Source organism: Aristolochia californica, unplaced genomic scaffold (assembly GCF_029961685.1).
Source record: "Aristolochia californica isolate CCGP_79_NKW_82.1479 unplaced genomic scaffold, dmAriCali1.0.hap1 SCAF_7, whole genome shotgun sequence".
Taxonomy (NCBI): Eukaryota; Viridiplantae; Streptophyta; class Magnoliopsida; order Piperales; family Aristolochiaceae; genus Aristolochia; species Aristolochia californica.
Window position 1 is genome coordinate 37,563,830 of NW_027182268.1, and position 22,512 is coordinate 37,586,341.

The following is a 22,512-nucleotide window of genomic DNA, read 5'->3' on the forward strand; positions in this document are numbered from 1 at the left end:
GAAAAGAGTGTGAGGATAAAAGGTGGAAGGCCGGTTCCATTAAATAGAGGAAGAGAAGGGTAAATGGGGGTCGCCAATCGCCATACGTGTCTGTCAGAGATTGAAGAGGATGAACACGTAGGGAGGCGAGCAATGTGGCAGCTTCTGGCGATGACACTTACGAGTACAATGAGTCGGTGGAGTTGGAGCTTATCCTGGAAAACTCATCCATTTAATGGTGGTTTTGACGTTAAGACGCATTCGTTGGCACCTGTATCTGCTTTGAACTATTATCGATTCGAGACAAGAAAGACAGACTTTCCACACTTCCGCCATGAAAATGCGACGCTTTCATCTGAGATGTGATCACTTCAAAATATCTTATACACGAATCTTCAACCACCCTTTAAAGATTTTTATATGTTGGAGAATACCATTTTGGCCTTTCTGTGTTCCATTCCAGTCTTAGTTTTTTTTTTTTTTTTTTTTTTAATTGGATAGGAAATAAGAAATTTTGCTTTCTCTGTCTCTCTCTCTTTGCAGAAAATCCAGTTTCAGCACTAGCACGTGTATTCAGAGAAGGAGAAAACTGGAAGAAAACCCTGTGGGTTGCATTCATTGTGAGTCACTCCTCTCACCTATTTTATAACATGGAATACTAATAAAAACACTAATACCTTTAACCCTTTACACCCTTAAAAATAATCTTCTGTAAGAAAACATTTTCCTAGAAAACCTATGTAAACATAAATTCCATTTTCTAACATTATTTCTGTTTATATTCGGTACTTTCCCAAATATCTTAAAAGGCTTCCCTCCAGTGGTGCATATTGGACATGATGGGTCAAATTTATTAGTTTCAGGAGTCACATATTCTAAGCACTCCGCATGGTAGACGTGCCCACAGACCAGGACAGCGACCACTAAATAATCTGTTAGCAGCAGCTCCGAACATATCCCACAAGCCCGCGAATCTGTGGAAGATGGAGAGGACAGCAACAACTGACTGTCGGAACTACTGAACTTGCCATGACCATGGCTTGTGTTTTCACTGCGGACGGACCATGTCTCCCTTTGAGAGGCAACGAGCTCTGAGAACATGCGCATGGACCATCCATCAGAAGACCCCCCGTGGGATCCCATTTCAATGTCATTACTGGAAACAGGAACCGAAAAGGATTCCCTTCCTTCTGATGCAGAGATGTCATGTGAAGACTTCACGGGAACCCGATTATCAGATTTTCTCCAAGAAATTTGGTACTCTGGAAAGAGGCGACTGTGTCTTGATGGCGTTGGTTCAGATGGAAATGACCGACAGTGAGAAGGTAAAGGGCTAGCTTTAATACTTGATGAGGAGGTAGCAGGAACCAGGGACGCAGTAGGGCTTTGATCTGAAGGTTCAATGGCCGACAATGATTGCCTGGGGTCCTGAAATAGCAGCACATATATACATATTATGTTCTGTCCGTCATAACAATCGCAGTGTAAAAGAAATTTCCTGATCATGGCAGCTGCTTTCTAACCTCAACAGCGTAGTGATTATTCTCCAAGGACATATCTGTTCCACACACACAAATGTCAGCAGACAGAACCACAAGCTAGCAATAAAGACCATAGGCACACAAATCTTTGCCATTCACCTATAAACACAGTCCTCAACTTGATGTAATTTTTACAAAAATGATAGAAAACTTTGATTAAAAATTAATAATGACAAAAAAAATCTAATATAACAACATCATCATTCTTCAATAATAAAAAAAAATAAAAAAAAGGTTTATTGATGAATACAACATGGTCTTCTTTGAGTGTTTAACCTCTCCACGGGGAGCTCAATTTCAGTATACAATGTGGTCTTCTTTGAGTGTCAATAGAGCATAACACTTATAATTTCGCAGAAAGAATAAAACATATGATGTACTAGCTTAAATATAGAAAACAGCAGTCCTAACACAAGATAAGAATTTAAAATATGCATAGAAAAGAGATTGATACTTTCCAGAAGAGTGAATGAGTTCTCAACTGTCTTATTGGCACAGGAAGGATAAAAAGCTAGAAAATTTTAAAATTGCATAAAAAAGAGATTGATACTTTCCAGAAGAGTGAATAAGTTCTCAACTGTCTTATTGGCACATGAAGGATAAAATTTATTTTGAGAAAATTTATACCAAAAAAATTAAACAAGTACATTCCAGTACAGTAATAACACACAAAAATAAATAAAAATTAGTCAGGCTCTAGCAAGAGAATCCTCTAAGCAGCCGCAGAGAAACTGAAAGCTTCTAAAGTTATCATACTGAGGTGAAACTTGATTCATGCAACAAAACAGAAACCCCACCAAAACTACATTTTTCTATCACTGATATGTCATAATTACCTCAAGAGAATCAATCAATATGATGTAATAGCAAGCTCTTTCATCCATGAAAGGAAAGAAAAAGAATAAATAATAATACAAAGAAGAGCTGAACCTAGCATTGCTGAAAAATAAGATTTACCTGTACCAACAACACCACCTCTTCCAGATATTTGAAATGTCTCAGTTAGACTTCCTCTGTCCAAAAAGCTTTCTGTTTCAGCAGTCCTGGCGTTTTCTACAGCAAGGCTCGTTTGGCTATCTAGCCCATCTTCTACATATGCTGAATTGTCCCATTGGATGCTCAACGATGGGGAATATCTAATATTCCTTTGTAAAGCATCAATATGAGTTCGGTTGGGTAGAATTCTGTCTCGTGCAGCCACGCAACAGATAGACCCCATGTTTAAATATACAGATCCTTCCAAGTTATAAACAACTCATTAACTCTATAGGAGCTCCAATGATAATCAACCCACGGCTGAAGAGAAAATCCATACTTTCAGTAGGGACTTGTAGAAAATGGAAGCTGAATCAGGAAATAAAATTCTAGAGCAACCAAATCGGATTTGTGTCTAGCTCCCAATAACATTAACCAGACTAAGTTCATAGACACCCATGCCACCAAGGAGGAAAGTACCAAGCACACAAGTCTGAAAGCACAGAAGAAGAAGACTAACTGTGGGAGTAAATGAGAATAAAACCTCACAGAATTTATCATTAATTAAAAAAATATGAAAAAAATAACTTAAAGATAAATACAAAAACTTGGAGATCAATCTCAAACAAGAAGCAGCAGATTCAGGAATGATGATGCATTAGAAGCCGTGCTCGAGATCTCTAAATATACTATCCCATTAAGGGTAAATGGCAAAAAATAAAACAAATAAATCACTTCATTAGAAGCAAGGACATAAAAAAGAATATAAGCTGTTAAAACAGAAATTTGGCCTTCAAGATAAGATCATATCAGCTTCTGAAACCACAATAAGTGCCAAAAGTTTTTAACAAGATTGCATAAGAATGGTCTTTCTCCCTCAAGTAATGCATGTAAATCACATGTAGATAATTACTCCAAAGAATTAAACAAAGATACTACAGAAATGGCAGTTAAATTAGTTGAATACATAGGTATTTGATCGAGTTAAGCAGCTTTTTGGCTTCGTGACTTTCACAAAAAAGGGAAGACCATAGTTTTTAAAAACTAAATAAAAGTGGAAGTCAAATCAGTTGAAAAGAAATAGGGTTCATCATCTAATTGAGAAACAGTTTGTCTCCAAAGACTTTCAAAAAAAAAAAAAAAAGAAAAAAAAAAGGCAAGACAGATTTTTAATAGTAAAATATATGCCAATCAGAATGCCTAGCTTCATTGGGTTTAGATACACCAAAATTCAACAGCCAAATTGACAGTACCATCCCACTTTTCTATTACTGATTACGTAAACTACTATCTCTGTAGACACTTTTTTTTTTCCTTTGGAGGATCTTCCTTACTCGAGGAACAAGACCACGAGTATGGGTTCACTGCCTGATTTAGAAACTGTTGATTTCGGCACTATTCAAAGAAAAAACAGCAGACCATGCTATCGGCGCAAACAGAGAACCCCAACATGAAACCTCTTGATTAATTGGTGAAAATAAAACATAGTTTAGCAACTAAATCGACAGCACTAGTCCACTTCGGCATTAAAGATCACATAAACTAGCATCTAGTATTCTTTTTTCTATTAAAGGTAGTTAGTTCCTTCCAGAACGAACAAAACCTGTCAGTTTACAGGCAATCTCCCAACTCCAGTAAGTCGTCATATCAAAATCCTTGAATCATTAGGTCAAATCAAATAAAAAATCGCAAAAAAAAAAAAAAACCCACAAATCAATTTCAAAATTAAGCCGACCAAATCAGAGACTCCTTTACTGAAGAACATTAATTCCTATACAAGAAAACACAATCCTAAAACATCGTCGCCGCTGCTTACCACCTACACATCAACTAGAAACCATACATGCTTTACAAAAGTAGTCTTCATCCGCGACTTCTAAATACACAAGAACCAGTCCCCTATAAACCCCTGAACAAAGAAATCATCTCCTCACACCGCACTAAACACAGATTCGCAGCTCTTCTGCGTTTAAAGTCAAATAACGCAACACTATCGAATTGGATTCACAAACTTCCCGACATCTAACGATCAGAAACCGTCAAGACGCCTCTACACTCAAATGATCAAAACCACCGAAATGCCATCAAGAATTACCTCTATACACATGAAGAGAACGGAAGCTTGATACTATTTATCTGTTTCTCTTATAGTTTCAAGAGAGGAGGAGGATGAGAGAGAAAGTGGAAGAGAGGAAGAGTAGAACGACAGAGTGGGAAGAGTTTAACAGGGGAGTCCAACGATAAAGCCTTTAAGGGATTAATTCCCCGATCTTAGGCGACAAGAGAAGGCACCCTGGTGACTTACGCTGAGTGCGTACTACGCATCCTCTCGCTACAATTCCTCCGCTGGCCCCACGCCCCCCTGCGGGGGAATTGTAGCGAGAGGATGCGTAGTACGCACTCAGCGTAAGTCACCAGGGTGCCTTCTCTTGTCGCGTTCAAGTTTCCGATGCCTCCCCGTAAAGCACCAAGACGTGGATTGTAGAAATGCCTCATCAGAAAATAGAACCAAAACCAAAAACCAAAAACAAAAAACACTAAATTATGCGCGTTTGACCTCCTACATTCATATTGATGTAACCAGCTTTCGATCTGCTCAGTTGGATTGTCGGAAAAGAATCCGAGCTCCCAAGTCAAACCCTCCTAATTCTCGAGTTCTTTTATATACAGAGAATGAGAGAGAGAGAGAGAGAGAGAGAGAGGATTTTCGTCCCCGTGTCCTTCTTCTCACCTTTCAGACATGCCCAGCTGACGAAATTGATAGTCTTGAGGCTGGGCGGCAGCTCTCATCTACACGGACAAGCAACCGTAGAAGAACAACCGCTCTGAGGTTTAAGCTTATTAAAGTCTTTGAGGAACTTTCATATTCGAAGACTAAGCATGTTTTGATTCGAGTAGTTCGCATCATAATATATTCAATTCCGTGCTTGGGATTACGAAAAGCTTGACGCCATGGTAAGCGTATCGGTCGGTGATATATTATGGCATGTCGGCAAATCCCCTTGCCCAAACTCAAAACCCAGAAACATTTCGTTAAAAACTTAAACTCAAATCATCTCACAAAAAACAAAACAAAAATCAAAAGCTTCAATGGAAACAACCACTCTGATTCTTAAGATTAGATATTAAGCACAGAAATTAATATACATAATGTCTCAAGAAAGAAACCCACTTGGGGATCATGAACAGTGAGCATGTCCCTTGATGAATTTACATGTCAAAAGCAGCTATAAGGAAAAAGGCCGGTATCATCTATATAATCAACATATTATCTATGATTCTACATATCTGTATCCCTTTTTAGATTATAAAAAATATAGAGATGGAGAGATTTTTTATGGTGTAATATTGCTGGAGTATGAAACTGAGCGCCCACTGAAGCTGCTAATCTTTTCAAACTCAGTTGGGAATAAGCTTGAAAGGAGGCTTGACGAGAGCTGGCGATGGGTCGTAGGAAGCGTAGTCCTTGGTATGAACTTTCAGCATTCTCTCACTTGCTCGGCTGGATTTCCCATGGTGGGACGACTTCGTTGATGCTTCCTGTTAATCACATGAACAGTCTCAGTCGTTCAAAGTTCTGTCGGAAAAAAAAAACAGTTTTTATCGATTTTATCTGGGTAAATGAGCTGTATATATGAGCTTAGACTTGTTTTTAATGGCAAATCAGGGAGGAGGAGGAAATGGAAGTAATTGTTGAATATAGAAGATTTACCACAGGCTTCTTGCCGATGTCCGTTGCATGTGCATCCAAGAACCTCGAATTCCTTCCTGCAGATTCAGATTTTTCTGTGTTAGTAGTAAAGAAATCATGTCTAAACGACTGATATTTCAACTACACAACATAGTCGGAGCCCATGAACTCAGGCAACCCATCGATCTTCCCAGCTTCTGGAACGATATTCATGTTTTGACAGCGTAAGCACAGAATCGACGTGGAAATGAAATTCTATGATCCGCTCTCGTGCTCTTATTTACGGTCTGTATTGAATTCTATTTGAGAAAATCCTCTCTTTTCCAGTGCGTTCTTCTGGACGACGACAACTGACAGAAAAACTCAGACCTCGTCGTATCTGTAACCGAGATCAGAGAGCGAGAATTCCTGAACAAATTTTTGCGGAATTCAGAGACTCGTTGACAGAAACTCACCTGCAAGAGAAGTCGAAACCAGACACGCGGAGAAGAGGAGAAAGAGGAGAGTGATTTTCTTCAAAAGCAGGAAACCCATGATCGGAAACTCCCTGAAGGATTCAATCTCGCTCCCAATTTTTCTTCTCAAGACGCAACCGTTTAGGGGATGCTTGGTTTCGCGCTGGTGCAATATGCAGAGGGTCGTTCAAGAAGACAGGAGCCCTTCAGAGATGGAATTAAGGAGCTGCAAACTTATTTATGGCTTCCAATCTAATCTGCATACAAAAGAAAAGAATTTTTTTTTACAATAACAATCCAAATTCCTTTTACTATTTGCACTGAATTCATCTTTTATCTTGTTTTATCTCTTGCACAGCTGAAACAATACGAAAATCTATTTGGTGCGAAACATGCAAAATGACTATGTCAGCCATCCGATCAACCCCCTCTTTGTATCTTGTATATATTTAAGTGAGATAATTGTTTTGGCAATTCAAAAAGATAAGAAAGGGTCCTGCTCTCATCACTATGTTGGTAAAGTGAGAGAAACTTATCCAATAATGAGTTGGTTTGTTTTGAACTGGTTTGGCTTATATTTGCACTCAAAAGTGCTAGAATAGCATGATTCTTATTAAAATGAAGTGACTTCCTCGTCAAGAAGGTTGGCGTTTACCCTTTTGAATTAAAAAACCAAAGGGCATAAAATAACTCTGTGGATTCGTAGTGCTTTCAATTATCCAAAACGACAAGGGCACGGCACCAAATACCATTCAAAGGGAGATAACAGTAGTCACTACGAGGTTTAAACAATCGATATTTCTGCCTTCTTTTGAGAAAGTGAAGGATTAGCCAGTTTTATTATATCCAACTGACACTATCCATCTACAATGTCACCAAACAAACTTGTTTTAAGACGGATTTGAGCTGTTTGCTTCACAAGTTAGGTGATGGAATTGGTTTTTGACCTTCCTAATCATCAGTGAAGGGTTTCTGTTGCTTTTCTTCTGATGCAACCAAGTAGTCACCCCAACTCTCCCCGGGGAACCCGGCCGTTGTTGCCTATGTAACTCAGGCGTCTTCTCCGTAACCGGCGCTGGTAAGTTGCTTTGTTGATCCTATAATCTCTGTCTTGCTTCTCCTTCGGTCCCCGGTTTTCGTTGTATGGAACTTAAGCCGGTGAGTTACATTTCGAAATGTGACCATTGGCACACGCTTTCATCCTATGAAGGTTGTCTCTGTTTGTCTTGTCTTCGAACATATGTTTTTGAGCTCGTTGATATTCTCAATTTGGATTCTTTGACGGCGGGATGGCATTTCTTATGTTATGGAATAGAACATCTCTGTGCCTAATTGACATGATTGTTCTTGTGTCTTGTAGAGAATGATTTCGGCCATCTGTTGGGTTCCCAAGGAGGTATCCAAGGCCGAACCAATCGTTGCGGAGCCGCCTGCGCAAGAAGAAATCGAGGAGATCATAAAAAGTGGTTTTTTAGAGAAGAGGTGTCATATAATTAGTAAATTTTCAAGTTTACTGTTCCTATCACAGCATTTGAAGCATGATAAAGCTCGTTTAATCTCAATTTTGCCTAGATTTGTTTATTTCTATCCATGCAATTTTCTTTAGTGCATTGAGGTGGCACAAAAGTTTACAACCTATATACTGGCACATCAGAATGTAGTTATTTGCATATGAAAGGAAAAAGTAGTTTTCTTTCCTGCTTCTTGTGCACGGTTTGGAATAAGTACAGGTTGAATTGTTGAGAGTCTCATGAGTAGAACAGTGTAGTTTCTCTATGACATGCAATAGGTGGTAATAATGGGCTCCATATTTTTGGCACAGGAGGTCTTCTCCAACATTCGAGGACCAAGTATATGTAGTTCTGATTTTGTGTTTTCTTTGAAATGCAAATAGCAAGCTGCATGGAGGAAGACAAACTTAGTGATATTCTTGTCATCTCCCATCCTAGAGATTAGGTGTCATAATGGGCGCACAAGATCATCTTATATCGAATTGGAAATACATGTTAAAATAAGTTAAATTTCACGATAGTGATATTCTTGTCATGTCCCATCCTAGAGATTAGGTGTCATGAAAAAGGGGCACAAGATCATCTCATACAAAATTGAAAAGACACCACTGGAATTTTGGTCTTGAAAACTAAATCTTTATTCTCTCTTTTGCTCTATTTGGCTTGAGCAAGATGCCATGAAAATGGTTGGCTTCTACATTACCTTCACATTTCCTTACTATGCATTGGAAGTGGACCCACTTTGTCTCTAGCACCTTGATTCCACTGAATAAACAAGATTCAACAAGTACCGTTCATGTAGAAACGTCGTAGCTGCATATGGTGTAGAGTTCTCTATGAAATAATCTTATATTTTGATTTGTATTTTTGTGGTTCAGACTAGCTGTGCTGCTAAAATTTTTGACAACATGCCAAATGTAAATGTTGACATGATGTTCTTTTATTGGAGAGTTTTCACCAACACACATGATGTCCCATCTGTGAGGTAGTCTTTTTAATCTTTTCTAATTTATAAAAGAGTTACTGAATATACTTAAATGAAAAATCTAAATTAAATAGTCGCTGAGAGGAACCTTTATACTTTTATTTTTTCAAGATTGATGAGCTCCAACCATTTATGGTGCTGGAAGGTGTGCTTGAGGAGAAGAAGAAGAAGAAGAAGAAAGGAAAGAAGGTTTGGGATTTGTCCCTTTCCATCTTTTAGTATAAGTATAAACTACATGTTATATCTGTTTTTCCTTTTACCTTTTCTAATAATTACCTAGTAGTCCTCACACTGTACGATCAAGACATTAATGATGATTTCGTTAAAGATGGGCTTTGCATTTTACCATTGGAGAAAAGTTACCAAAATTCCACGAAATTTATGGCTAGAAGTATATCCTGATTTATATTCTTTTTTTTTTTTTGAAATGCTAATTCCTAAATATGATTCACATCAATTATGAGTTTTAACCAACCTTCTTCAAAAAAGAAATAATCAACTATGAGGCTTACATCAACTTGTAGTAAACTCCACTTATTTATTCCACTCATTTGAATTTACCCTGCCACATCTCATTTCATTTTGAGAAAAAAAAAAAAAAAAAAAACCTTCTACTTGGGGGGAGAAACCTTCCATAGTTTCATCTTCATGTTGGAATTTATCGTCACTACTTGCTCATTCTGAACATAATCTCAGTAGCCACAAGGGAGGTTTCTCCTGTGAGTTCTTTGGTTCAAGTGTTGTCAGGGTATGGGGTCCAACATTCTGTAAAAAGAGAAATACATGAGAGTTCCTCCCTCTCCTCACAATCAACTGCCTTTTTTTCTACTTGTTAAAAAAAGTATCAGCACACATAGAGTCACAATTATATCAATTAGTACCTCAAATTTTCTGTAGTTTTCCCCATGTATTTCATCTTTAGCAAGGATACCTGGAGCAGTGGTTCAAAACATGTCTGACCTGAAATATCATCTCTCTCCAGTTTTTCTGCACATATTTACTATTCTCCTTCTGTGTGATGTGGTTCACATGCTGCACCAACTTTCAGCATTTTTTTTTGACACATAGGTAGGGTGCTTGGTTTCTGTAGGCGGTGGTTAAATACACAAAAGATAGTCATAAAGATTCTGTGCTGGGGCTTTTATGGAACAGGGAGGTCAGGAGAGTGGATTCAATTGATCTCAGTGGTTAATGATTCATTATGGTTGCTTACGTGTACGTATTAAATTGAACTTTTTTTCCTTTTTTTCTCAATATTAAAATTTTTCAGGAATTCTGGCAAGTGCAAGTGCTGACCACTCTGTCAAGGTTTGGGATGTTGTGACTGGAAAAATGTGCAGTCACAATGTAACATCATACGGAAAAGGCAATTTTTTTCACCAATGGCACCATATTATGAATGTTTTACTTACGTTTTATGGATTTTGTTGGGAGATATATTATTTTCTAAAAAATTAAAACTATAAATATAGAAATGATGACTCACGCGTTTAACTCAGCAATAGCGTTCATGGATGAGTTAGTAAGAGAGTAATTTGAGATTGTTTGGGGATGTCTCATGAAGACCTCTTAAGTGTGCGAGTGAGAAGGTTCATTTCATATCAATGTCAGTTGATGGACAAGAAATTGAGGGAGGCCAAATTTGACAAGGTGATGGTGAGGAAAGATGTATAGGGGGCAGATGTATAGAGGGGCAACCCGGCCATGAAATTTATGGAATGATTGAATGGAATGGAGGATCCATGTCTGCAACACTAGCATACATGGTGCAAGTCTTTGATAATGATGCTGGTATTGTTTTAATGAATAATAAAACATTATATTTTGAATAATGAGTTGAATAAAACTTATAGGCCTTCTACTCATCTTGGATATTCATACAACCAAAATTCACCTGCCTGAGGCTGCTGTTGTGAATGTGTTGTAGTCCTAAATATCACAACTTTGGCACTACAATGTGATCATCTCCTATGCTGTCAACTCTTTTTCTTACTTCCCTCTTTAAAGGTACTAAGCTGATGATTTGGGTTTGACTAACTAGAAGAAAAATGTCTGAATGGCATCCTAATGTGGGCTACGCTTGAATAAGTTGCATTAATGTTTTTGTCATCTGTACAGTGCAATCTTTTGTAATTAGTTTGGGTTGATGGTTTCTTTTCGCATTTTGGTTTTATGCTTGGATCAGAAATTACTAAGTTTTATTCTTTGAGATAGCACATAACGAAATCTTATATGTTCCATTTAAAAAATAAAAGGAATTCTTTCATGTTATTGCGAATATTAATAAAAACTATTGCTGGCATTTTCTTCTAAATAGTTGTATCTCTTTCTAATGTCTTACAGGTGCAGTCGATTGCTTGGAATCGCCATGTGCCAAAAGTTCTTCGAAGTGGTTCATTTGACCGCTTTGTAGTTATGGTCAGTATATCTATGCTTTTCCTCTGCTGGTATACATATGTCTGAATTTCTCATACTGGGCTAAATTTACTGTTATGTGCAGCAGGACATGAGGTCTCCTTCACATGCTGGTATTAGGTGGTCGGTTCCAGCTGATGTTGAGAGCTTGGCATGGGACCCACATGTTGAGCACTCATATCTGGTAGATCTTCTGATTGTTTAAGTTATCTTGATTCCATTATCTAGATTTATCTTAGACTACTCTGTCACTGATTATTTTAATGAATAACCTCCCAGAATTCAGTTAGTTAGCTGTTGCACTGATGAGTTATTTTATCTACAGTTTTCTAGTTCATGAAAGCAGATCCTAGTTAAAAAACAGAAATTCCAAAAGTTACTGATCAAGTTGAATTCTGCCAGTCAACTTGGTTTGACTTGCAACATGCTATTCCCCAATAAAAGGACAATTTCATTTGCTCTTAGAGTCGACCCATTTAGAATTATTGAGTACATATGGATGTACAGTTCCTGTTTGAGCTTTGCTATCACCTGTTCTTTCAACGATTATCAGTTTAGAACCCTGTCAAGTTCTGAGGGAAAATTGATAAGTAGAATGATTTGGCATATTTGTCTAAATGTTCAGGTCAATCTTGAGGATGGTTCAGTTCATGCTTTTGACATATGGGTTGTGCTGCATCAAGCTCAGATTCTTCAAGTACCAAGCCAAGTTTTGTTCTTCATGCTCATGATAAAGCTGTTTGTTCCATTTCTTACAACCTATCTGTAGGCAATGTATGCACTCAATTTTAAGGCTCACTGCAGCCTTGAATTGATTACTTCATAATTCTTCAGGTTAGGACTGTTTGATCTAAAGTGTCTTGGCCTTTGGTGCAACTGATGGGACTTGTAACAGTGAAAAACAGTTTAAAAAACTATATCTTATACAAGTCCCATAGCTCTCACCGGCAAGAATCACTTCAGGGTTCTATTAGGCAGGCAAAAATTCTGTTAAATATCTTGACTTATCTCCCTTTTTCTACAGCTTCTCGCTACAGGATCAACTGATAAAATGGTATGCTTTTCTCAAAATACTTCTGAATTGATTTTTAGGTTAAGTGTTTTTTTTTTCCTTGTCTCATTGATATTTAGCATTTTCAAAGAAAATTGCAGTTGAAACTTTGGGATTTATCAAGCAACCAACCCTCATGTATTGCATCCAAAAATCCAAACGCTGTAAGCATCACTCCTCTTTCTTATTAATGGTTGGATATAGACTTAATGATTTGGTGCCAAAGGAATCCAAGCATTTTTTATTTGAAACCCAGGGACGAATACACCAGCTTCAAGTTGTTCTGAATTTTGGAGATATGACCTTGTCTGATTTTTCATTTCAGGGACATGTTTTTTTTTTCATGGCCTTCTAAGAGGACAGTCCGTCATTGCTGGCTATTAGGGATGATAAAAGGAGACTAGAAGTAAACTATCCCTCCTTTCTATGGGCTTTTACGTTCCACTCTTAACCTTTTTATTGCTTGAATTTGATTATGGTCTATGAATCTTTGAAAGGTATGGTAAGTGATTGGTCGCTCAAAAAATGACAAGAGTAGCGCCTGAGCCAACTACCTGAGAATCTGTCAAAAGAGAGTCATTTTATTCTTTGAGCTGTTTGAAAGCGAGAGTTATTTGATTCGGCTATGAGGTTTGAAAGATTTGTTTAAACAAGAAAGAGTTGTTGGAATTCCTTCAGTATTCCTTGCAAGAAGAACTGTGATTACATCCCATGATTTCATGTATAGTGAAGATGGTTATTGAAGAAGAATATGATCAATTTAGTGTCTTTTAGATTGTTTCTTCTGAGTGATGGAACACCCTGCTTCCGAGTCCAGGCAAATCCTTACTAATCATGCTCGTTATAATGCTACCCAAACTCTCGTAAGTTGCAATATCAAGATCTTATTACAATGAGCAACAGACATTAGAAAGACCATCTGCGTATAAAACAATATCACAGTACTGGAGAAAGAACCAATCTCTATCTAACGACTACAGTACGTGAATACAGTCCAACGGATGGATGACCTGATTAGATCATGTCGCAGAAGATGCAGCAGCATCCACCTTTGCACACTCATAGCGCAGACTGTTTGCTCTCCTGTACAGAACCTTGGCACCCTGGGACAACAGTAATATTTCAAACAAAGACATCAGGACACCAAAAATCAAACAGGAAACAGCCTTAATGATTACATTTGGCCTCCTCATCCTTACATTGCCGTGGCAGAGATACTCATTTACTTCAGCAAACCACGTCACATAAAACACATCTAAAATTGTACCTGAGAAGAAGGTTTGATATGAATGCAGTTTTTTTCTTACATTTTCAAGTTTCAAGCTCGTATCATGTGGTTCTTCCCAATTAAAAATCATTGTTCATCCAATTTTGTTGCCTCAAACAATAGTTTTACACCAGGGGTAAATACCTGCCTAACTGCCCAATTTCTATTCTCAGCTATCAAGCCAGATTCTGGAATTTGTACAAACCCAAGCAATTCAAACAATAATCTGCTGAGAATCTAAGCTTGACTAAAAATGGAACTAGGAAGGTTATCCATCTTGAAAGACTGATACCATCAGCAATTCTCGGTCTATGCTCTTGAACCTTTAAATAGTTCAGTGTTTCCAGTAATAAGGGACTGAGCATACAGAGGTCAGTCATAAAAAAGATACCATGGAACAAAATAGAATAGGGGAGCTTTTTTCATCTTATCATCTATTCTGAATATATTCTACATGTCCAGCAAACAACGTCACAATAGAAAAGAAAAACAGACCAAAATTACTTTAAGTGAGCTTCACTTACTTGGAAAATGGTCCCTAATTTTTTCAATGCTTGGGCTCGTAAGTTCAGCACATCCTTTGAAACAGTGGGATCTTTAAGAACCTGCATTGGAGTCAAACTCATCTACTTTGCATGCATACTTAGGAAATGAGAAAGAAACAATAGGCATGTGGTAGCTTGAAGATTTTCTAAAGCCATCTCAAAAGATAACAATACCGCTTGGCAGACGCGTGAAAGAGTTGACTCGATGTCGACCACATTGATTTTCCAAAGAGAATTAATCATCACATCTTTCTTGTCTTCCATGTGCTTTAACAAATTCTCTTCTTTGTTTTCACCCTGTTCCAACTTCTTGAGTTCTTCCTGTATTTGAATCAAAGAAACAGCACCTACATTTGTGGAGGGCACGTTATCTAAGTTCCAATTTTCTAACATTTTAAAGATACATTTTTCCAATTTCAAATGCAAGCTAAACATATTATTTCAACTCGCTATAACCACAAGAGCCACACTAAGTACATCAGAGTGATGGAGAGTTGGACTATAGCATAAATCTGCCTAACCAAGAAGAAGTAAATGAATTTTCTTCAAGGGGTGCAAACCATATTTACCCTCCAGTAATTGGAAAAAATTACTGAGCAGAAGCAAATAAGTTCTTAAAGGATTCTGCAATAGCTTTTTGTTTTACTAACAGTTGCATGCATTATCTGTTGACTTAGAAATTAACCAAGTGTAATTTAAAAGATATTGAAACTGTAAAAATTGCAAAAAACTCTTTGATGACACACCTGAAGCTGCTGTAACTTGGGACTTCATATGGTGACCTTTATCTCGTACCCACTCTGCTATGAAGGGAACACCCATGCGTCTACTCTTTGCAAGCTCTTTTGCAGCTTGTCTTGTGTAAATATAACCAATTGTATGTAGCATGGCCTCCCCAAAAGCTGAAAATTCAAGTATAACACAAAAATCCAAGTCAAGCAGAACCAAACTACTTCGTAGGAAAGGTGAACATCAGCAATAATGCATGTTACAAGCAGCACACAGCAACAAACACTTCGCAAGAAACCTGAACAGATCCAAGCTTACTTAATTTGAAATTGACAAGAATTTGGTTAAGAAGAAAAGAATGTAAAAAGATTTACAAGAGCAACTGGAAAGACTCTTGAAAAAACATAAGAGAGAAAACTAGAGAATTGAAAAAAACATATCAAGCATTAACATCCAAAGGTAAAAAAACCACGTAGAAGGGATGTAATGAAACGCTACCAAGTCAGAATAAGTCCCTGCTAGATCCAGACTTCCTTATTACTAGATGTCATCTTTAAACACTAAAGAAAATGATAAAAATAAGTGTGATACTTGATATATCTGCTTTTAATTGAGGTCAGAGACTTCAGTTTCAGAAAACACAATCATGGGCATAAGTTTATATAATTAATCATGGACAAAACTTTATAAAACAAATAATGATCATATATTGATTAGATTTCTATAAAAATAATGAGCATATATTGAACATTCCAAAGGAATAAGTACAATGTAGAGTGGAAAAAAAGAAAGAAGCAAAAGCTTCAAAATCAGTATTTTGTATTTATCAAATAATATATTGCAAGCACTACCAGCATCAGACAGCTGATGAGCTTCAGCATTTGCCCAGCTCACAAACTCATCCTTTCTCCCATCAACAAAAGGCTGAAGCCTATCCTTTAGGATCTGGACTAGCCTTTCCACCCTTTCCTTCTGCTTCTCCTGAAACCCAAAGAATAGACATCCGCATCATGAAAAATTCAGTAGATACAGTTGTAACCACTGGTAGGGGTGGGCATCGAATCGAACCGATCCCGAACCAGCCTATGTTCAAGCCGGGTTTTATTTAAATATTTCGAACTCGAGCTCGAGCTCAATAATTTTAATTGAGTTCAAGCTCCAACCTACATTTAAAACTTTGCATAAAATACATGTCAAATAAATTGTATATAAAACTATGCATACATTTTACATAAAATTGGGCATAACCTCTACTCATAACCTATGTAAATTAATCCTATATAAAATTATAAATAAAAGCTGCATAATTATGCAAAAACTTTATTTAATAATCAAACACAAAAATATTCCTTTGAAAAGCAACGCTAGTTTTGTCCATTTGTACTCAATCAGATCGTTATGATTCAAGGACTGGAAAACCAAATCATTGAGACAAAGAAAAAGTTTAAGAAAAATGATTTTGGATTACTTAATCGCATGCCCATTTTTGTTTTTTATTCGGAGCATGGATTCATACAGCAGCAGTTCTGAAACGCTACAAATCTGTTCTTTTGAAAAACTTGAGTGGAGTTAGAATTAAGAGAGTACCTCAAACAATAAGAGGAACTACAAATTGCAGTTGCATCCAGTATCATGCAATTTCTTTACCAATTGTACCCCAAACAAGTTTATAAAATTTCCTACCTTCCAGAAAACAAGTGATAATGCTGAACCAAGTCCCAAGGTGTAGGCATATTAACTCCATTGCTTGTACTAAACAAGTAAAACCAGAGGCCTTTTTTTATATCTTTCGAGTAGGATAGATTTCTGAAATACCCTTCCTACTTAGGGGGAAAGGAGGAAATGTTTCCACTTAAAAAAACATTTTTACAACATATTATAGGAACCATAACAAGGTTATGATAGTATTTATAATAAAAAAATTCACACGTGCAGGACGGAGTGTTGGGGGGAGTTATGTGCGGTGCTTGCGATGGTGGTTGAGCAGAGCAAACTGCAACGGCGGCAGCGGGGCGATGGCAACGAGGACGTCGGGAGACAGTGATGATGACGGCAGAAGCGTCGAGGAGGGGGAATGAGAGACGGAGATAGAGAAGAGGAAGTGAAAGTTGTGGGAGGGGCTCGACTGTGATAAGGATCGGCGATGGCAGACGGGGGGAGGAAGAAATCGAAGAGGAAGAAATTTTGTCGAATGTCGTTTCCCTGTTCCCCCTGATTCCCAGTTGAGACAAAGACAAAGACACCTCCCGCTCCCGCCTCCCGCCTCCCTAGCCCTCATTGAGTTAACGAGCCGGCTCACGAGCTTGTGAACCGAACCATGGTTCGGTCAAGCTCGACTCGTTAACTTAAACGAGCCTGGGATCTCAAACTCAGTTCGAGATCCAGATAAACCAAATCAAACCGAACCAAAACTGAGCCGAGCTCGAGCCGCTCGTGAACCGGCTTGGTTCAATGCCACCCCTAACCACTGGAAGTCAAGTTCATTTTATCTTCTACTGTAGGAGTTGTCTGGGTCATTGACAAAAGCATATATAAAAGTCAAAAAGAACTTCCAAGTTCACCATTGCTTATAGATGAAACTTACTCTTATTTTTTGTCTTCGCACTTCCGGGGTCTGTGATTCTTCATCAAGCTCTATCGATGCCATAGAAGCCAATGCAAGCTGCCCAACATAATCTTCAAATATTTCACTTCCAAACAGCATACCAAACACCACAGAAGGGTCCATCATCGCATCACTGTGAGAAAGAGACAGTGCCATTACATTGTATAATTAATCATTTTGATGGCATGAGGAAAATGGCTTAGTTTCCATTTTAATACAGAGCCAATGATTGACTTTACCAAATAAAGCCCAAATAATTATAAACATATGTGACTTGAGGAATTTTATCATTCCTTGCTAGTCAGGATGGTTCCTCAGATATCTCCAAGGTGGCAACAAAAAAGGTCATGAAAAAATCAGTATCCTTGATTGTTCAAGAATACCTTTTTTAATGAAACAAATGGATTATGTATGTTGAACGGAAATATGTAGACCTGTCAACTAACATGAGAGAACAGGACTATGGTCTAGTTGGTGAAGGACCCTACCCCACATCTAGTGGCAACAGGTATTTATCCAGATCCATCTATTAGACAACACAAATAGAGCACTTGAGTTGCTTGTCTGGGCTTTTGCACAGGATTTCCACCTATTGGGCTCTTCCACCCCAAGTAGAAAGGTCCATTAAATTCAGATTCACTCAATTGGGGTGATCCATCACAACAACACATGACAAGTGCTTCGCCTAAGGTTTTACTGTTTTTTCAGAGAGACCTCAGAAGAACTTAAAATATAGGAGAAATGAAACAAGTGAATTGTTACATCAAATTCTCTCTTTTTTCTTTTAAACACAAATTTTTGCATAATAAAATCCCGAGAGGTGGTAGAGAAGAGCACCACTTTCTCCTTCTTTCTTCCCCTTTTAACAAGGAGGCTTTCATAAAGAAAAAGTGGACTGCTCATTAGCATTCTATGTTTTTATTAGTCCCTTTTTTTCATTTCAACTTTTGAAACTTACTCAGCTACACTGGCCTTTCCATGCTTGTCATACTCTTCGCGCTTCACAGGATCACTTAGAACTTGATAAGCTTCTCCCAATACCTACATAAATCAAATTGAAAGTACAAGAATAAGAATAATTCACAAGATTGGATTCTTATATAATGATGAATATATAACCCTAAAGATGCCTACCACAAAGATTTTAAAAAACTCAATTGTAATGAAATAAAAAAGTTCAGACCTGCAAAAATCAGAGACAGAAAAATGAAATGGTGCAAACCAGATTTAGATGGCCATTATGAACGACAAAGGCCAATCAGAGTGACAAGAAATTAACACTTTGGTATGCACATCAAGTAGATTTTGCAAATACAGCACTCGTTCCCAGATAACATTGAGTTGCACTCTACCACCAACCACAATCTAGAGGTAGCATCAGACTTTATTACAGTAGGTTTGGACCTCACTGTCAACACAGAGAATTACCTTTGGGACCTCTCTGATGAAGAAAGAATGACAGCAGAAGCAGGATGTTTCAAATGGTTGCATGATGACTTAAATTGGTGTTTGTTTCTATCATTGAAATGTAATCATGCAGAAGAAATATCTTTTTAGCAGTCCACAGAAACATAGAAACACAAAATAACAGAATTAAGAAAAAAATAATTTGAACTAAATAGTTGTCAAGCTACCTGAAAATTCTTAGCTGCATTTGGATCTCCCGGATTTTTATCAGGATGAACCAGCCTTGCCTATATATTAAAACACAAAAAATAAACAAGTAATATAATTATTATTGAGAAAAAAGGATTAACTAAATGAATGCAAAAATGCCTAAAACCAGTCTCATAGCAATGTGATTCCATCAGTGAATACCAACAAGGTAATGGATAAAACCAAATTAACTGCAGTCACAGAACTGGAAATTCCAGAACATAATCTTCTTTTTGGACGGTGATTCGCTATGTACCTTCACGTAATAAGCCTTCTTTATATCAGCAGGAGATGCGTCCACATTCACACCCAAAATATCATAATACTCAGTTTCCTTCACCATCGCTCTTAAATCCAGCTAGAAGATGCAATAAACAAATCAGGGCGTGCCCAAAAGAAACGATAAAAGCATAGCGAGGACAACTGGAATGATTAAGCCAGAAACCAGCTCTCGTAGCACGACAAAACAATAGAGGATCAGATATTCCTAGTGCCCATATAAACAAGATCAAGCACACTTTCACATGTTCGCTGCTTACGATCAGAAAGACTCGTCCATTATTAGCAAACAAAAGGATAAGAGTTCGATTCTATCAAACATTTCTGAATCCTGCCTGAAGAAAATCATTCTACTGTTGCTCAAACACGGAGAACAGTAGATTCCCGCGAAACCAAATCATTCAGATTTAAAAAAAAAAAAATGACAATGAGAGAAACTGAATAAAAGAGCCAAAATAAAAGACAGAGACCATCCGCCAAATAACCAAATACAATTCCAACACTCGCTGGTAGAATAAATGGTAACAAACTAGGAACCTAAAACTGCCCTGGAAAACAAGATCGTAACGCCGAATTACAAATACATTAACCCGATTGAAGCCAGAGTAAGTGACATACTCAGGAATAAGGAAAACCGGAACTTCTCTCAGAATTCCGTAATGTTTGGACAAAAGGGAAGATTTGTTGCTGGTGGTCTCAACTCTGGACACGGAAACAGTTACCTGGTCTGGACATGAACTCTTCTCACCTGTTTACGCGAGGCACGTGATTTGTGGACTACAGACTGGTTTATGATCTGCAGACCCTTTTTCTTGCCGTTGATATGTTTTGGCTGTTACGAAGAAGCTGAAAGCCTGAAACCGTCAAGAGAACTTGATATTTTAGCATATCAAGGGCTCGACACCAACACATGTAGCATCAATGAAAATGCATCATTTATGAAAAGTAAAATAGAAAAAGACCGTTAAGAAAGAAAAAATAATACAGCTAGCTGAAGCCTTCCAAGTTCAAAAAATAAAATATCAACCAGCATTGACTCTCTTATAAGCACAACGCGGAAATTTGTCCAGCGCTTGGGCATTTCGTCGAGCATTCCTTCCACGGTCTCTAACAATTCAATCAGCTCAAGAAAAACGAAAGAGGTTTGTTGATAAGTAATACCCACGTTCAGCTGATCATTGCCCATTACATGGCACCCGGTATGGCCGCCTATAAATTACTGTTTAGAATTTACAATAGATCGAAACGGATAGACGTGAGACAGCCTAACCACACTGAGCACAACGTAATGCGCCCTTTGCGTTTCAATATGATATACGGAGAATACTTATACTATCAAGTCAAGTCGAGGGCAACCTTGTCTATCTCAGAGTTAAGTTTGATTTAAATATTTTAAACTCGAACTCGGCCTAATATCGAGCTTAAAATTGTTAACGAACTCAAACCCAATAATTTTAACCGAATTTGAGTCGAGCTCTTCAATATTTATTTAAAACTTTTTAAAAAATACATGTCTCAAGTTCGAGCAATAACATATATTTAAAATTTTTTAAAAATATATATTAAATAAATTGTATATAAAATTATACAAATATTTTACATAAAATTGGGCATAACCTCTATTTAAAATTGGGCATAAGGGTGACATTGAATCGAGCTGAGTCCGAACCTTCCTCTCTTCAAGCCGAGTTTGATTTAAATATTACTCTACATAAAATAAATGTCAAATAAATTATATATAAAATTATGCATACATTTAAAAAAAAAAAAGAATGATAGAAGAGGTTCAGGATTGAATTTCAATAATGGATTCGAACGCACCAATATTAATCTTTTTTACGCCAAATATTGTCTAGCTTATTTTGTAAATTTTGAATTTGGCCATAATTTACTAAAGCATCCTTGTGCCCCTGGTTGAAAATTTATATTCTAGGAAAAACTAGAAGTATTTTTCCTAATATACATATTTTCAAAAAAAAACTTTAAATAAAATCTTATTACTATTAGTGACTTACTAGAAAATTACAAGAAATACTTTAAAATTTTCTTATGAAAGTTAAATAGACATCTTATTGTCTTTTCTAGGGAAGTAAATAAAAGTTAATAATCAATATAATATATTACTATATTTATCGATAATATTTTTAATCAAATAAATATCAAACACAAAATTGTTATAAAAATTACCTCATACTAAAAGTATTACAGCATCAACTGTCAAATACTTATTCAAAAAAATTCTAAACGGTTTTCTAGCCCATCTTAGTAGAAAAATCTTACTTAGAAAATTATATGTTTTTAATAAGAATTTCTAATTAGAAAAATATTTCCAAAGAACACGAAACACTAATAGTCCCTAGAAACGTATTTCTATTAAAAATGTCTTTTCAACATTTTTAAAAAAAACCATTAATAATCCCTAAAACGTATTTCTACTAAAATGTCTTTTCAATTTATTCAATAACCATGATGAAAAGACAATCGGAATTCAAGAAAGTGTTTTTTTCACTTGCTTATGATCTCTCACGTGCAAAATCATTTTCATGTACACAAAGAGGGGATCTAATGGGCCAGAGGCAATGACAATGGAAATAAAGGCAAAGGCAAACAAAGGGAGGAAGAAATCGAACCAAGCAACAACAAAGGCAACCAACGAGCAGTTGTCGAGATGGCCACAACAACAAACGGGAGGGGCCCAACACTGACGAGCCCCCCACACTCTCGAGTCCGTTAACAAACCGGCTCACGAACTTTCAAACTAAACCATGGTTCAATCAAACTCGGCTCGTTAACTCAAATAAACCTTATCTAGATCCAGATAGATTGAA

General features: G+C 37.1%; 3 protein-coding genes and 1 pseudogene across 7 annotated transcripts; 1 reads left to right on the forward strand and 3 right to left on the reverse strand.

The window, feature by feature from the left end:
* Positions 1 to 587: 587 nt before the first annotated feature.
* Positions 588 to 4,700, reverse strand: LOC137937079 (uncharacterized). Of its 2 annotated transcripts, none has more exons than XM_068782128.1 (4): positions 4,591 to 4,700; positions 2,478 to 2,816; positions 1,503 to 1,537; positions 588 to 1,407 (listed from the first exon to the last, which is right to left on the reverse strand). In XM_068782128.1, exons 2-4 carry the CDS (start codon positions 2,737 to 2,739, stop codon positions 667 to 669), a joined length of 1,038 nt encoding a protein of 345 aa, XP_068638229.1. In that variant the 5' UTR covers positions 2,740 to 2,816; positions 4,591 to 4,700; the 3' UTR covers positions 588 to 666. The 2 variants fall into 2 exon arrangements, with proteins under 2 accessions (XP_068638229.1, XP_068638228.1); XM_068782127.1 differs by having other exon boundaries at positions 2,478 to 2,988.
* A 1,194-nt stretch (positions 4,701 to 5,894) lies between these two features.
* Positions 5,895 to 6,720, reverse strand: LOC137935944 (protein CASPARIAN STRIP INTEGRITY FACTOR 1-like). Its single transcript, XM_068780382.1, has 3 exons — positions 6,642 to 6,720; positions 6,208 to 6,263; positions 5,895 to 6,035 (listed from the first exon to the last, which is right to left on the reverse strand). The coding sequence occupies exons 1-3, from the start codon at positions 6,718 to 6,720 to the stop codon at positions 5,895 to 5,897; spliced, it is 276 nt and encodes a 91-aa protein (XP_068636483.1).
* An 892-nt stretch (positions 6,721 to 7,612) lies between these two features.
* Positions 7,613 to 13,300, forward strand: LOC137937827 (uncharacterized; annotated as a pseudogene).
* A 74-nt stretch (positions 13,301 to 13,374) lies between these two features.
* Positions 13,375 to 20,694, reverse strand: LOC137936087 (chaperone protein dnaJ 10-like). Of its 4 annotated transcripts, XM_068780628.1 has the most exons (11): positions 20,670 to 20,694; positions 20,433 to 20,538; positions 19,662 to 19,763; positions 19,384 to 19,443; positions 18,708 to 18,790; positions 17,729 to 17,882; positions 15,996 to 16,125; positions 15,162 to 15,317; positions 14,590 to 14,762; positions 14,395 to 14,475; positions 13,375 to 13,706 (listed from the first exon to the last, which is right to left on the reverse strand). In XM_068780628.1, exons 3-11 carry the CDS (start codon positions 19,746 to 19,748, stop codon positions 13,623 to 13,625), a joined length of 1,008 nt encoding a protein of 335 aa, XP_068636729.1. In that variant the 5' UTR covers positions 19,749 to 19,763; positions 20,433 to 20,538; positions 20,670 to 20,694; the 3' UTR covers positions 13,375 to 13,622. The 4 variants fall into 4 exon arrangements, with proteins under 4 accessions (XP_068636729.1, XP_068636728.1, XP_068636731.1 ...); XM_068780627.1 differs by lacking the exon at positions 20,670 to 20,694 and having other exon boundaries at positions 20,433 to 20,580; XM_068780630.1 differs by lacking the exon at positions 20,670 to 20,694 and having other exon boundaries at positions 20,407 to 20,580.
* Between the last annotated feature and the right edge of the window lie 1,818 nt (positions 20,695 to 22,512).

What these genes read in the sequence shown, in the direction of transcription:
- LOC137937079 (XM_068782128.1), bottom strand. Translation starts at nt 2,739, where the DNA reads ATGGGGTCTATCTGTTGCGTGGCTGCACGAGACAGAATTCTACCCAAC. An exon ending in AGGTGGTGTTGTTGGTACAG is followed by an intron (nt 1,538 to 2,477) that starts GTAAATCTTATT and finishes TGTGTGGAACAG; the next exon opens with ATATGTCCTTGGAGAATAAT. An exon ending in ATAATCACTACGCTGTTGAG is followed by an intron (nt 1,408 to 1,502) that starts GTTAGAAAGCAG and finishes CTGCTATTTCAG; the next exon opens with GACCCCAGGCAATCATTGTC.
- LOC137935944 (XM_068780382.1), bottom strand. Translation starts at nt 6,720, where the DNA reads ATGGGTTTCCTGCTTTTGAAGAAAATCACTCTCCTCTTTCTCCTCTTC. An exon ending in GGTTTCGACTTCTCTTGCAG is followed by an intron (nt 6,264 to 6,641) that starts GTGAGTTTCTGT and finishes CTGAATCTGCAG; the next exon opens with GAAGGAATTCGAGGTTCTTG. An exon ending in ACATCGGCAAGAAGCCTGTG is followed by an intron (nt 6,036 to 6,207) that starts GTAAATCTTCTA and finishes TGTGATTAACAG; the next exon opens with GAAGCATCAACGAAGTCGTC.
- LOC137936087 (XM_068780628.1), bottom strand. Translation starts at nt 19,748, where the DNA reads ATGGTGAAGGAAACTGAGTATTATGATATTTTGGGTGTGAATGTGGAC. An exon ending in TGCGAAGACAAAAAATAAGA is followed by an intron (nt 16,126 to 17,728) that starts GTAAGTTTCATC and finishes TTTGGGTTTCAG; the next exon opens with GAGAAGCAGAAGGAAAGGGT. An exon ending in TTTCACGCGTCTGCCAAGCG is followed by an intron (nt 14,476 to 14,589) that starts GTATTGTTATCT and finishes ACTCCAATGCAG; the next exon opens with GTTCTTAAAGATCCCACTGT.